We start from the raw sequence: 15,628 nt of genomic DNA on the forward strand, positions 1-15,628 counted from the left end.
GTGCTGTAAATTGGAGTGCTCGGACTGCTCCAGCGGGTTCAGTTAAACTACTGGATATTTTAAGTTGGGTGATTCGGGGTCAGTGCACTGCCAAAGGGTATAACATGAGTAATTAACTATCTAGGACTAAAGCAAACAGTTTCTGGTGACAGGCCTGCATTACCTCACCTGTAACTATTAACACCCTTTTCTAACTTCCATTTATTTTATAACAACATAGTTCCCTTATGTTTTGTGAGAAGTTCAAAGTTAGTAAGGGATGTAGGCTACTCTATGGGAGTGTCCGTGATTCATGTAGCGTCTGGAGTTCTAGTGTCCGGCTCCCCTGTCAAGCTCCTCCGGCCAGCCTATTCCTAAACTAGACGGCTCTCAGAGTCTGTGATAGGTGGTGATGGGAAATAATAGCCTTATTGAGCTAGCACAAGCACTGTAACTCATTTGTTCTGAGGGCCCGGTGCTGACAGGCCAGCCTTGTCCCTCCTCTCCAGTGAAATTGACTATAAATCACTATTCCTCCCAGACCTGACACTTTATCAGAATACCAGTATTTTCCTGTATATGAAGACTATGAAGAGTGTGCAGACAGGAAGTAGGCCAGTTGCATGCTTTTAAAGTTGCTCCAAGGAAAAAGGCACAGATAACCTGCCAATGTAAGGATGTACTGAGGCTCTGCCATGCCACTTACAACTTTAGCAATATTTCATAGGGCTGCAAATATATCAACATCATGACATAGCACAATAGGAACTTCTTACAAACAGTAAAAAGGTATCATTAATTCAACTGAACTGGGAAGACATCGGTGCCAAATCTATCATACATTCTCCATTTAACCTTTGCTTTGATTTGAACCTTGAACCATTGCTTAGCACTGTGCATAATATAGCCAGCAATATTGTTCAGGCCTTAAGGCTAAAATACAGAGGTCATGATCAGTGTTGATATGGAGAACTTTGGCACACAATATTTGGCATGAATCCCATACTAAGATGTCAGAAAGCTCCATTTAAATGGAGTTATTTGTTTATGCAAATGTCAGGTTGTTCCAGCCTGGATTAGATTCCTGGCTGACAGGAGACGTTATCCGTTTTTGGGCCAGGTGGGCCAGGTGTATCTGTCTGTCCCAGATTGGGAGGGACGTTTGTGAGCAGCTCTTATTGCATCAGCTCTCATCCTCCTCTCTGCCAGACTGTGACTATTTGCCTTGAAGCTAGAAGGCTGTCGGCTGCCATGGCTGGGACACCGTTTTATTTACTGTGCCTGGGCTCAGGTTGAGGCTCAGACTGGAGCTCCATGGCTCTCTACGCCCACTCTACCCACTCTCCCATGCTCTACCCTGTCACTTCTTGTCAGTGCCAACAGTCCTCTGCCAATGGCCTCCACATTCAATTCCCAGAATATCTCTGGGCATGCCAATGGAATTGGTGAACAGGCCAAAGATTTTGCCACTTTTAACCCATTCACATATTAAAGCACAAAAACAATCCAGAAAGGGAGCACTCTTAAGAGTGCCCAGTTTGCCGTTTGAGACATTTGCCATGAATGTAAAAGAAACATGGTGACACTTCCTCTCTACAGGCCCAAACCCGAGCTACCGAAAATACTGTTGTTGTTTATTCTCTCTCAAGTCACGTATTATTTCTATGTCAATCACTCTCCTGATAGACGATTGGCTTTCTCCTAGACAAGTCCCCCTTAGCTGATTGAGCGAGTTGAGACCTGTAAGGAGGATTGCGCCAAGTAATGAAAAGAATACGCAGGGATTTGTACCATTTATTTATCTTAATTTGTTTCTGTGTGTGATCTTCCTGCCTTGGCGGGTCTCAGTGGATTCTCTCCTGGTTAAACACATTACACCTACATTAATAAATCATGAGGCGCCTAAACGTGAGCCAAATAAATCACACTAACTAACATACTATCACTTTACTGTTACTAATTAAAGTACCTGAAAAGAACCACCGTGTAGAACATGCAGTGGAATCACACTCAGAACTACAAAGCCGCAGATGCCCTTTTCGTCAGTCAGGCAAAACGATGAGGAGCGATGAGTTGATGCCTCAGTGCCTCTTCTCCCCAGGAAAAAAAGTGACAAGGCCACTCGTGGGAACTGACGCTGGTGAATTGTGGAGGAAGCCAATGAACATTCTCTCTTTAAGAGATTTATTTCAGGCAAGTTGGAAGACATAAAAAAGCAGTGCTGAAATGCAGCAGGGAGAACTCACTGAGAAAAAGGCAATGTGCTATGCAGATACACCGGGATTGAGTTTGTCAAAGTGTATATAGCCCCAAACCCATGTCATTTTCCAGCTGTTAATGACATTGACTGTTAATAAAACTATAATGCAACAGATGCCATTCCCTGATGCTTTTCAAACGTGCTAAGATATCTCTGAGGTGAAACTGTCAAATCATCCAAAGGCAATTGAGGAGGAAGGAAGCCATTTTGGCACAGGCTATAGGAGAGTGAAGACTGTGAGACTAAGTGAGAGCTCCATCTGTTGCCATAGATCCCAGATAAGATTAAACAGTAACGACAGAGCAACAAGGAAGCACGATCGGCTAAGAAATGTACAGACATTTCCAAGAGACTTCCTCACAGATAAACACAAAACCAAATGGTGTGACAAAATACCCACACCTGTTCTCTTTCCTTTCTATGGGGATTTATACTGAACTACAACTACCTTACCGGCAAATTAGCTTGACCAATAACACTACAATAATCCTTATCAATGGTGATACAACAATGGCATGTCATGTGGCCACATTTGTGACCAAAAGCTACAGCAATATAATCTTCACGTCTCTACTTGACTCATGTCCACAGCTCTGGTAATATCTGGTCATGAGAAGTGCTCAGAGTCAGTGGTCAACATTAAGGGATTAGTCATTTCAGTTTCATTTTCCAAATGAAAACATAGTAGATGAAAGCACTTGATGAAATGTCATAATCAAGGTACACGGCTGGTTTGCCTTTTAATTGGGTACAATATTAAACATTTTGACATTTTAATTACACAGAGGTGGAGGGAGAGAGAGAGAGAGAGGGAGAGAGAGAGGGACCGAGAGGTGGAGGGAGAGAGAGAGAGAGGGACCGAGAGGTGGAGGAGAGAGAGAGAGAGAGGGACCGAGAGGTGGAGGGAGAGAGAGAGAGAGGGACCGAGAGGTGGAGGGAGAGAGAGAGAGAGAGAGAGAGAGAGAGAGAGGGACCGAGAGGTGGAGGGAGAGACCGAGAGGTGGAGGGAGAGAGAGAGAGAGAGAGAGAGAGAGAGAGGTGGAGGGGGACCGAGAGGTGGAGGGGAGAGAGAGAGAGAGAGGGACCGAGAGGTGGAGGGAGAGAGAGAGAGAGGGACCGAGAGGTGGAGAGAGAGAGGGACCGAGAGGTGGAGGGGAGGTGGAGAGAGAGAGAGAGAGAGAGAGAGAGGGACCGAGAGGTGGAGGAGAGAGAGAGAGAGAGAGAGAGAGAGAGAGAGAGGGACCGAGAGGTGGAGGGAGAGAGAGAGAGAGGGACCGAGAGGTGGAGAGAGAGAGAGAGAGAGAGAGGGACCGAGAGGTGGAGGGAGAGAGAGAGAGAGGTGGAGAGAGAGAGGGACCGAGAGGTGGAGAGGAGAGAGAGAGAGAGAGAGAGAGGGACCGAGAGGTGGAGGGGAGAGAGAGAGAGAGGGACCGAGAGGTGGAGAGAGAGGGAGAGAGAGAGAGAGAGAGAGAGAGAGAGAGAGAGACCGAGAGGTGAAGGGAGAGAGAGAGAGAGGGACCGAGAGGTGGAGGGAGAGAGAGAGAGAGAGAGAGACCGAGAGGTGGGAGGAGAGAGAGAGGACCGAGAGGGAGGGAGAGAGAGAGGGACTGAGAGGTGGAGGGAGAGAGAGAGGGAGAGAGGTGGAGGGAGAGAGAGAGAGAGAGAGAGAGAGAGAGAGAGAGAGAGAGAGAGAGAGAGAGAGAGAGAGAGAGAGAGAGAGGGAGAGAGAGGGAGAGAGAGAGAGAGAGACCGAGAGGTGGAGAGAGAGAGAGAGGGACCGACCGAGAGATTGAGAGAGGAGAGAGAGAGAGAGAGAGAGAGAGAGAGAGAGAGAGAGAGAGAGAGAGAGAGAGAGAGAGAGAGGGACCGAGAGGTGGAGGGAGAGAGAGAGAGAGAGACCGAGAGGTGGAGGGAGAGAGAGAGAGGGACCGCGAGGTGGAGGGAGAGAGAGAGAGAGAGACCGAGAGGTGAAGGGAGAGAGAGAGAGAGAGAGAGGGACCGAGAGGTGGAGGGAGGAGAGAGAGAGAGAGAGAGACCGAGAGGTGGAGGAGAGAGAGAGAGAGAGAGAGAGAGAGAGAGAGAGAGAGAGAGAGAGAGAGAGGGACCGAGAGAGGGAGGGAGAGAGAGAGAGAGAGAGAGAGAGGGAGAGAGAGGGACCGAGAGAGGTGGAGGAGAGAGAGAGAGAGAGAGAGAGAGAGAGAGAGAGAGAGGGACCGAGAGGTGGAGGGAGAGAGAGAGAGAGAGAGAGAGAGAGGGACCGAGAGGTGGAGGGAGAGAGAGAGAGAGAGGGACCGAGAGGTGGAGGAGAGAGAGAGAGAGAGAGAGGACCGAGAGGTGAGAGAGAGAGAGAGAGAGAGAGAGAGAGAGAGAGAGAGGTGGAGAGAGAGAGAGAGACCGAGAGGTGGAGGGAGAGAGAGAGAGAGGGACCGAGAGGTGGAGAGGAGAGAGAGAGAGAGAGAGGGACCGAGAGGTGGAGGGAGAGAGAGAGAGAGAGAGGGACCGAGAGGTGGAGGGAGAGAGAGGGAGAGAGAGAGAGGGACCGAGAGGTGGAGGGAGAGAGAGGGAGAGAGAGAGAGAGAGAGGGACCGAGAGGTGGAGGGAGAGAGAGGGAGAGGGAGAGAGAGAGAGGGACTGAGAGGTGGAAGGAGAGAGAGGGAGAGAGAGAGAGAGAGGGACCGAGAGGTGGAGGGAGAGAGAGAAGACACATTTGCATCTATATTGCGGTATTACCTTACTTCTTTGAACCAGGGGTGAAAGTAGATGTATTTGTTTTCCCTGTACGGGACCTCGTGTATGAATTTTTTGGATGGGCCTAATCATAGAATTACATATAGAATCGCTATTAATTCAATAGGATCTGGGCCTAGTAGTAAAGATGTATCTGAACTTAACTCAAATGTATTACCTTATACTGTGGAATAAACACAACCAGTCATGATCTTTCATCTGATTGTCAAAACGCACGTTTGTCTACTCACAAATTAATTCCAGCAGCCAAACAGTGTTCTATGCACCCGCCATTTGATTAATAAAAATAAACATCTGTTCAAGAACCGAAAAGTGTAAGGACATTTGGCGATTGTCATTATGCCTACACTTATACACATTATGCATGAATGGATGCATCTACAGCTGTCAGTCTCGGGCCGGGTATATCTGCCTTGGAAAAATGTCAGCGTTCTCGTCAAACCACACCGTATTTTCAAGGCCTTCAGAAATTATTCACACCTCTTGACTTTTTCCACATTTTATTGTGTTACAGCCCAAATTTTTGCATTGATTAAAATACATATAGTCCTTCCTAACTCAGTTGACGGAGAGGAAGGAAACCTCTCAGGGATTTCACCATTGAGGCCAATGGTGACTTTAAAACAGTTTAATGGCTGTGAAAACTGAGGATAGATCAACAACATTGTAGTTACTCCACAATACTAACCTAAATGACAGAGTGAAAAGAAGGAAGCCAGTACATAATACAAATATTCCAAAACATATATTCTGTTTGCAACACGGCACTAAAGTAATACTGTGGGAAAGTAATTAACATTTTGTACTGAATACAAAGTGTTATGTTTGGGGCAAATCCAATACAACTCACTAAGCACCACTCTCCATATTTTCAAGCATGGTGGTGGCTTCATCATGTTACGGGTATGCTTGTTGCAGTTAAGGACTGGGGAGTTTTTCAGGAAAATAATTTGCGCAATGGGGCTAAGCACAGGCAAAATCCTAGACCTTGAACAATTTTGAAAATAATAATGGGCAAATGTTGCACAATCCAGGTGTGGAAAGCTCTTAAAAGACTTACCCAGAAAGACTCGCAACTATCTCTTTCAGAAACAGCGAAGTAATGTGTAACGCGTGATTAAATGGCATGCGAAAAAGACCATTAAAGACATATTATCCATGGCCTCTGTCGTCTGGCAGGTAATAATAAAAGTTTCTCCAGCTCTGTAGAGCTCTCAGCAGGTCACATTACCTTGGAGAGGTCCCCCACTTCCAGGTAGAAACAGATGATGAAGATGTTCCAGGTCACCCAGAGAACCAGCCACACTGCATACTATGGGAGAGGAGAGAGAGCGTGAGAGAGAGAGGAGGGGGAGAGAAGAAGCACACACCACTGAACAAACAGTATCACAGTATTAGAACACCACAAGCAATGTCAAGCTCAGAATAACACGCCAAAAACAAATGCATATTTTGATTCTCCTTAGTATCTGGGTTTCCACAGCCAGGATCATAGTGTTTCTTTGTAATTAATTATCTGCTGGGTATGTCTTCACACAGAATCTGCCTCCACACATCTGAATCATGCCAGAGCCAAACACTTAGTACCTCTTCTCGGTATTGAAGGTGTGTGTGTGTTTGTGTGTGTGTGTGTGTGTGTGTGTGTGTTGTGTGTTGTGTGTGTGTTTTGTGTTGTGTGTGTGTGTTGTGTGTGGGAGGGCTGAGGCGTAGAGGCTCCTTAGAGATAGGGATGGAGGCTTATCAAAGCGTTTTGAAATGTGTCAAAATGAAACAACTCAATGTCCAATTGGCACTGAAGAACACAAAACATGATGTTACAGTTCAGTATGTCCTCATTTAGCTCCCAGTACTGTCCAAATGTCTGAAAGGACACTCACAAGAAAGTTGGGGGCAAAATGAGTTTGACACCCCTGATCTAAGACACGGCGCATCTATCGACATATCATGTACTTTTTTTCCGAAGCAGGCTATTTTGAAGCATGGGAAATCATTATCACAACACATGTTTTTTTCCCCCCGATTAAAATGGGAGAAGCGACTTTCTGGGAGAAGAAGAACTGTGAAGTCTGATAAGCAGAGCAGAGGAGAGATCTTCAGATAAAAGGATGCTTATCTGATCCTATTTTAAAGCAGACAGGTGATCCAGAATAAAATACTGGGCCATTGGAAATGGGAACTCAATTTCATTACATGTAGAAAGCTCATTCAACTATACAGTGGTGGAAAAAGTACCCGATTGTCATACTTGAGTAAAAGTATAGATACCTTAGTAGAAAGTTACTCAAGTAAAAGTAAAAGTTACCCAGTGTGGCAGGGTAGCCTAGTGGTTAGAGTGTTGGACTAGTAACCGGAAGGTTGCGAGTTCAAACCCCTGAGCTGACAAGGTACAAATCTGTTGTTCTGCCCCTGAACAGGCAGTTAACCCACTGTTCCCAGGCCGTCATTGAAAATAAGAATTTGTTCTTAACTGACTTGCCTGGTTAAATAAAGGTAAAATAAAAACAAATAAAAATGAAAAGTCTAAAAGTATTTGGTTCTATATATACTTAAGTATCAAAAGTAAATGTAATTGATCAAATATACTTAAGACATAATTTACAAATGATGTGTTTGGTGAGTCTGCCAGATCAGAGGTGTGTGAATTGGATGATTGTCCTGTACTATTATGCATTAAACATTTAACAAGTTCTTCTGGGTGTCAAGGAAAATGTACAGTGTAAAAAGTACATTATTTTCTTTAGGAATGTAGTGAAGTAAAAGTAAAAGTTGTTCAAATATAAATAGTAAAGTAAAGTACAGATAATCCCAAAAACGACTTAAGTAGTACTTTAAAGTATGAATACTTAAGCACTTTACGCCACCGCAAATATATGCATCCACTTATCTGTTAAATGCACATGATCGAGGACAAATATCACTACAGGAGCCATAGCTGACACAAGTGGGGTGGCAGGTAGCCTAGTGGTTAGAGTGTTGGACCAGTAACTGAAAAGTTGCTAGATCGAATCCCGAGCTGACAAGGTAAAAATCTGTCATTCTGCCACTGAACAAGGCAGTTAACCCACTGTTCCTAGGCCATCATTGTAAGTAAGAGTTCTTAGTTGTCTTGACTAGTTAAGAAAATGTGTACTTTATGACTGTAAGATCAAATATCTTTGTTGATATCATGCAGGTTTCTGTAATCATCATGAATGCAGGCATCATAATCATCATGAATGTACAACCTGATGGATCAAGGAGGTATGGAGATATGCAATATTATGGATAGAGAACTGTAGCTAAAGAGGAACATTTACAGAAAGGGATACAGTATGGCAGTGTTTCCCAAACTAGGGGTCGTGACCCCATATGGGGTCGCCTGATTTGAAAATGGGGTCGCAAGATAAAATTTCCGCTTCATAGAACCGGGGTTAAGTCATTAACCTTCGGTAGCTGCTAGATGCAGTTTCTTCCTACAAACGTGGCACTATCTTTTGAATGGTTTAAGCTCCAAAATATTATGACCCCCATCACTGAAAAGACAAGACTTCTGTTTCCCACTGCAATACCCACAAGCCATGCAGGACTCATTAGAACAGAGTGGACAAGACCAGGCACTAAATCAGACTGGGGGGGAAATAACATCATCGATGATGATCGTTTCTACACAGAAAATCATACAAAATGATTGTCGGATGATCTTCTGAACAATATATTTTCTAATGCATTTCAGTCACTTCAAACCATACTAACTTCAGATTGAAATACTGTCAAAAGTACTGTCGGACTGATTTGTAATAGACTGCAATAGACCCATTTAAAAAAGTTAACATTGACCGGTGATGACTTTTTTTTTTACACTGATCACTTTTTTTTTACACGGTGGGGTCACAAACATTCTTTGAAATCAAAATGGGGTTGTGGGGCCCAGAAAGGTTTGGGAACCCCTGTAGTATGGGGACTGTCCCAACATTGGACCGGGCCTCAGTAGATGGGAGGGCGATGGGTCTATCCCAACATTGGACCGGGCCTCAGTAGATGGGAGGGGGGGGGGGGGTCTATCCTCTCCCGTAGTCATGGGGACTCCTTGGTAATGTGTTGGGAATGACTGACTCTCACCCAAGATGGCCTCAGAGGAGGAGAGGATGAGAGAGGGGGGAGATACCACTGCAAGCTGTCACAGGTACTGTCGGCCGGCACATGCTGTACGTACAATTTATACAGTGAATCAGCTGAAACGCCCGAGGGGAGGGTTGAGGTCAATACTACATGCCTTCCTCCCAACTGGAGTGCGGCTGTCTGGCTGACATGTCTCTCGAAGTAGACGTGTGGCGGCATAATGATTCTCCCACGTCTGTGAGGTGGAGCAGGACTAGGCCAAGCCATTGACTTCAATTAGGGCCATAATCCAAACTGGTATGTGAGCTGGTGATGGTCTCTAAACCCAGGGGGTGGAGGTTGGAGGGAGCAGTAGGGGGCAATCCATGAATGTGTTAGGGCACAAGTGTATATGTTTCCAGGCCTAATTCACCAGACCATTGACAGAGGGGGAGAGCCGCCACGGGGGAAGGTTTTACCGCCTCTATAATCTGACATGTTGTCAAGACATTAGATCCAGAAAATGGGTGAGTGTAGTGGAACCTAATTTGGCCTTTCTCCAGCTACTGGCAAGAGCCATGTTAAATTAGAATAAAAATTCATCTGCTCTGACAGCATTACCAAAACGGAAATAAGCAAGAGTAATATTGGACAGTAAGCCATTTATCTTTACAGGCATAGACTTTGATAGCTGAGGCTGATAGTGGGTTGAGGCTCCATTTCTTCAGGGGAGGAGTGGGTGAGGAGGAGGGGCTGTCAAGGTAATCTATCTGCTGTATGACAGCAGCTCTCTGACGGCTGACGGACAAGTCAAAATGCCTGGGTTTTAAGTCTCCATAATATAAACTCAGTAAAAAAGAAACGTCCCTTTCTCAGGACCCTGTCTTTCAAAGATCATTTGTACAAATCCAAATAACTTCACGTACTTCATTTTAAAGGGTTTAAACACTCTTTCCCATGCTTGTTCAATGAACCATAAACAATTAATGAACATGCACCTGTGGAACGGTCGTTAAGACACTAACAGCTTACAGACGGTAGGCAATTAAGGTCACAGTTATGAAAACTTAGGACACTAAAGAGGCCTTTCTACTGACTCTGAAAAACACCAGAAGAAAGATGCCCAGGGTCCCTGCTCATCTGCGTGAACGTGTCTTAGGCATTCTGCAAGGAGGCATAAGGACTGCAGATGTGACCAGGGCAATAAATTGCAATGTCCGTACCGTGAGACGCCTAAGACAGCGCTACAGGGAGACAGGACGGACATCTGATCATCCTCACAGTGCCAGACGTCGTATAACATCACCTGCACAGGATCGGTACATCCGAACATCACACCTGCGGGACAGGTACAGGATGGCAATAACAACTGCCCGAGTTACACCAGGAATGCACAATCCTTCCTTCAGGGCTCAGACTGTCCGCAATAGGCTGAGAGAGGCTGGACTGAGGGCTTGTAGGCCTATTGTAAGGCAGGTCCTCACCAGACATCACTGGCAACAACGTCGCCTATGGGCACAAACCCACTGTCGCTGGATCAGACAGGACTGGCAAAAAGTGCTCTTCACTGACGAGTCGCAGGGATTGAATTGGAGCTGGAGAGTCCATCATGGCCTGGGGTGGTGTGTCAAAGCATCATCGGACTGAGCTTGTTGTCATTGCAGGCAATCTCAACGCTGTGCGTTACAGGGAAGACATCCTCCTCCCTCATGTGGTACCCTTCCTGCAGGATCATCCTGACATGACCCTCCAGCAAGACAATGCCACCAGACATACTGCTCGTTCTGTGCATGATTTCCTGCAAGACAGGAATGGCCAGCGAAGAGCCCGGATCTCAATCCCATTGGAAGAACTGGCAAATCTGGTGCAGTCCATGAGGAGGAGATGCACTGCAGTACTTAATGCAGCTGGTGGCCACACCAGTTACTGACTGTTACTTTTGATTTTGACCCGCCCCTTTGTTCAGGGACACATTATTCCATTTCTGTTAGACACATGTTCAGTTTTTGTCTCAGTTGTTAAATCTTGTTATGTTCATACAAATATTTACACATGTTAGGTTTTCTGAAAATAAATGCAGTTGACAGTGCGAGGACTTTTCTTTTTTTTGCTGAGTACATGTATGGTTTGATTGAAAGATTGTCAAGATGAGAGACTTATTTCAGGTAGGAGAGTCTTGAATTAATATGTATTCCTGCTCTCTTTATTTGTATACTGTGTAGGTCAAAGTTCATAGGCCTTGACATCATATCAGTTATAAGACTATGTACAGTATTATTGTTCACTATAAATATAAATGCAATCAATAAATATGAACATGTAATATTACCTTTTGTCAATCAAATAGGTAACATGTAAGATATATGAATTGCTTCATAACACCACTTTCCATAAAACCACTTATCCCAAGATTAATATCCCAAGATATTAATGTATGACTCCATAGGAAATCAAGGAAGATATAACTCACCCCGGTCACGTATCTTGGTCTGAACTGTACAGTCCCAAAGAGGCCCAAGATGACTGTGATGATGTGCACAAAGTTTGTGAGGATGGGAGCCCACTGGTAGCCAAGGAAGTCAAATATTTGTCGTTCCAATATGCTGATCTGTAAGGGAAATGGAGAGAAATGAAATTAACTTTAGTATCAGACAAAATCGATGTCATCTTTGCATGAGGTTTGCTACAAGATTTGGAGCTGCAGGTAGTCTAGTGGTTAGCATCTTGGCCCAGTAAACTAAAGGTTGCTTGATTGAATCCCCGAGCTGACAAGGTAAAAATCTGTCATTCTGCCCCTGAACATGGCAGTTAACCCACTGTTCCTAGGCCGTCATTGTAAATAAGAATTTGTTCTGAACTGACTTGCCTAGTGAAATAAATGTACACAAAGAAAGATGCCTGTGTACAGTTGTGGGCCATGTCAACTTTTTATTGCTGATCTGCTGGAGGGTATCAGAGCCCTGAGAGATGTGCTGGAGTGATATATTTTAACATTTGTGCTGGAAGGGAGGGAGGACAGGGAAATCTGCTTGAACACCACACAAAGGGGTCGTGACACCGGCATCTTCTCTCTCCTCCTCCCCATCACGCAGCTGTCTCGAATTGCCCGAGAGGGGCAGAGTTCCTTAGGGTCGTGTCCCCACCCACCTCGATGTTGGCCTCTGCGGGAAATTGAAGCTGGCAAGGCTAGACCCCTCTGCCCAGACCGTTTGGGTCTCAGTGTCTGATTGGACATGACACCAGTGTTGATACGACTATCAGCCATGGCACTTCAAAGCGCTGCGGTAAGGGGAAGCATAACAGTGTGTCCCAACAGTGTCAGAGCTAGATAGCGCTTCATAGCACTGACGCTAATGGTTCCCAAATCCCAACAACTACAGGAAGCTTTAAACTCAACTTCATATCTGCAACTAACGATCTTCTTATTTTATAGTCCTTACTAATAAAACTATGTCTGCGCACTCCAATTTTTACAGTTGGTGGAGTAAAACAAAATGCCTGTGGGATAATTGGATTGCCCTCGCTGTAAATTCCATGTGAACGGATAGAAAATGGCCTTTAAATATTTGTGAGATCTCAGTTTAACGAACCACCGCCTGTATTAAAGAACTCCGGGCACTTGCACAGGCAGTATTTTCCTGACTGGAATTCCTCGCTAGTGTTCCTTCGACTGACTGTTGATGAGCTTTGACTATCACAACAGATGCCACAACTAAATTAACTTCCCCTGTGGGTGCTCAGTGATACATTCCCCATGCCGCTAGGCAATACTTCATAAATGTACTTTCAAGTCATCAAAACACCAAGTTTCTCTCTATTAAATCCAGTCTGTCCATGGCTCAGTCCAGCCCAGGGCTGACCAGCTCACAACGCTGCTCCTGCCCCATTCTGTCTGTCTGTCTGTCGGTCTCTGGCAACCTAGCTAGTCACTATACATCTGGGTACTGTAGGAGTACAGCTCATAGATCATACATTAATCCGAATGCACAGTTGGGTCCAAATGACAGGATTGGAATGTCATCCCAGGTACAAACAATAACTCACAAACTCACTGCTCCCAGAAGAGTTCGTAAATAAATGATAGTATTTTCAGGGGAACTTGCCTGCTAAACAGAGGCTAAGCTTGGCATTGTTTTATATATATTTTTTTATATTTTATTGAAATGATTCCCTATGCATGCCAGCTATAACTATAGAGCTCAGCCTACCTTGTTCCATTGTATGACACGTAATGATCCTCTTTAATGCTTGGTTTATGAGAACTATTGCTCAGGGAATGACATGTCTCTCTATGTACAGGACCTTTATTGAAATAGTGCCGGCACAACTGTTACTCATCCAGCAGGAACTGATAAATTATGCACATTTTGTTTTGAAAATATAACCAAACGAAGTGCATGTATTCCACCACTGTTAGGTGAGGCGGCAGGTAGCCTAGTGGTTAGTGCATTGGGCCAGTAACTGGAAGGCTGGATCAAATCCCCGAGCTGACAAGGTGCAAATCTGCCGTTCTGCCCCTGAGCAAGGCAGTTAACCCACTGTTCCCTGGGCGCCGTGGATGTCGATTAAGGCAGCCCCCTGCACCTCTCTGATTCAGAGGGGTTGGGTTAAATGCGGAAGACACATCTCAGTTGAATACATTCAGTTGCACAACTGACTAGGTATCCCCTTTCCCTTTCAATCGTGTGGTATGCCAAGTGGTTCCTGACACCTACTGTATGTTTATCTGGGCCAGCCTCCATAATTACTATACCGTCATTTCATGTATCACTGGAATGAAAGGAAAACTGGTATTTTTCCATCTGTTTCCCCAGTAAATTAGTTCCCTAATCCAAAACCACACAACATAAAGTCCGAACAGAGCGAGTCAGAGTCAGGGAGCCACGCTAGCTCTTCCATGCCACTACCACCCTGCAACAATAGCTCCTCCACTCCACTACCACCCTGCAACACTAGCTCTTCCACGTCACTAATACCCTGCAACGCTAGCTCCTCCACACCACTACCAACCTGCAACACTAGCCTCTCCACATCACTACCACCCTGCAACGCTATCTCCTCCACGCCACTACCACATTGCAACGCTATCTCCTCCACACCACTACCACCCTGCAACAATAGCTCCTCCACACCACTACCACCCTGCAACACTAGCTCCTCCATCTAACTAATACCCTGCAACGCTAGCTCCTCCACACCAATATACCACCCTGCAACACTAGCTCCTCCATGCCACTACCACCCTGCAACAATAGCTCCTCCACGCCACTACCACCCTACAACACTAGCCTCTCCACACCACTACCACCCTGCAACGCTATCTCCTCCACGCCACTACATCATTGCAACGCTATCTCTTCCACACCACTACCACCCTGCAACGTTAGCTCCTCCACGCCACTACCACCCTGCAACGCTAGCTCCTCCAAGCCCCTACCACCCTGCAACGCTAGCTCCTCCAAGCCCCTACCACCCTGCAACGCTAACTCCTCCACACCACTACCACCCTGCAACACTAGCTCCTCCACGCCACTACCACCCTGCAACGCTAACTCCTCCACACCACTACCACCCTGCAACGTTAGCTCCTCCACGCCACTACCACCCTGCAACGCTAGCTCCTCCACACCACTACCACCCTGCAATGTTAGCTCCTCCACACCACTACCACCCTGCAACGCTAGCTCCTCCAAGCCCCTACCACCCTGCAACGTTAGCTCCTCCACGCCACTACCACCCTGCAACACTAGCTCCTCCACACCGCTACCACCCTGCAACGCTAACTCCTCCACACCACTACCACCCTGCAACACTAGCTCCTCCATCTCACTAATACCCTGCAATGCTAGCTCCTCCACACTACTACCACCCTGCAACGCTAGCTCCTCCACACTACTACCACCCTGCAATGCTAGCTCCTCCACACTACTACCACCCTGCAACGCTAACTCCTCCACACCACTACCACCCTGCAACACTAGCTCCTCCATCTCACTACCACCCTGCAACACTAGCTCCTCCACTCTACTACCACCCTGCAATGCTAGCTCCTCCACACTACTACCACCCTGCAACGCTAACTCCTCCACACCACTACCACCCTGCAACACTAGCTCCTCCATCTCACTACCACCCTGCAACACTAGCTCCTCCAAGCCCCTACCACCCTGCAACACTATCTCCTCCACGCCCCTACCACCCTGCAACGCTAGCTCCTCCACACCACTACCACCCTGCAAATCAAAAAATCAAATCAAATCAAATTTTATTTGTCACATACACATGGTTAGCAGATGTTAATGCGAGTGTAGCGAAATGCTTGTGCTTCTAGTTCCGACAATGCAGTGATAACCAACAAGTAATCTAACTAACAATTCCAAAACTACTGTCTTATACACAGTGTAAGGGGATAAGGAACATGTACATAAGGATATATGAATGAGTGATGGTACAGAGCAGCATACAGTAGATGGTATCGAGTACAGTATATACATATGAGATGAGTGTGTAGACAAAGTAAACAAAGTGGCATAGTTAAAGTGGCTAGTGATACATGTGTTACAT

General features: G+C 45.9%; 1 protein-coding gene across 3 annotated transcripts in view; it reads right to left on the minus strand.

Annotated features, from left to right (window-relative positions):
* LOC123995666 (sodium/potassium-transporting ATPase subunit beta-1-interacting protein 2-like) overlaps window positions 1-15,628 on the minus strand; it is a 190,469-nt gene that overhangs the window by 92,169 nt on the left and 82,672 nt on the right. For all 3 annotated transcript variants that reach the window (XM_046299322.1, XM_046299321.1, XM_046299323.1), the window contains exons 2-3: window positions 11,535-11,672; window positions 6,219-6,299 (exon numbers count right to left, since the gene is read on the minus strand). In XM_046299322.1, the coding sequence (XP_046155278.1) occupies window positions 6,219-6,299; window positions 11,535-11,672 (219 nt within the window). The remainder of the gene's footprint in view (window positions 1-6,218; window positions 6,300-11,534; window positions 11,673-15,628) is intronic.

This window comes from Oncorhynchus gorbuscha, linkage group LG14 (assembly GCF_021184085.1).
Source record: "Oncorhynchus gorbuscha isolate QuinsamMale2020 ecotype Even-year linkage group LG14, OgorEven_v1.0, whole genome shotgun sequence".
NCBI lineage: Eukaryota > Metazoa > Chordata > Actinopteri > Salmoniformes > Salmonidae > Oncorhynchus > Oncorhynchus gorbuscha.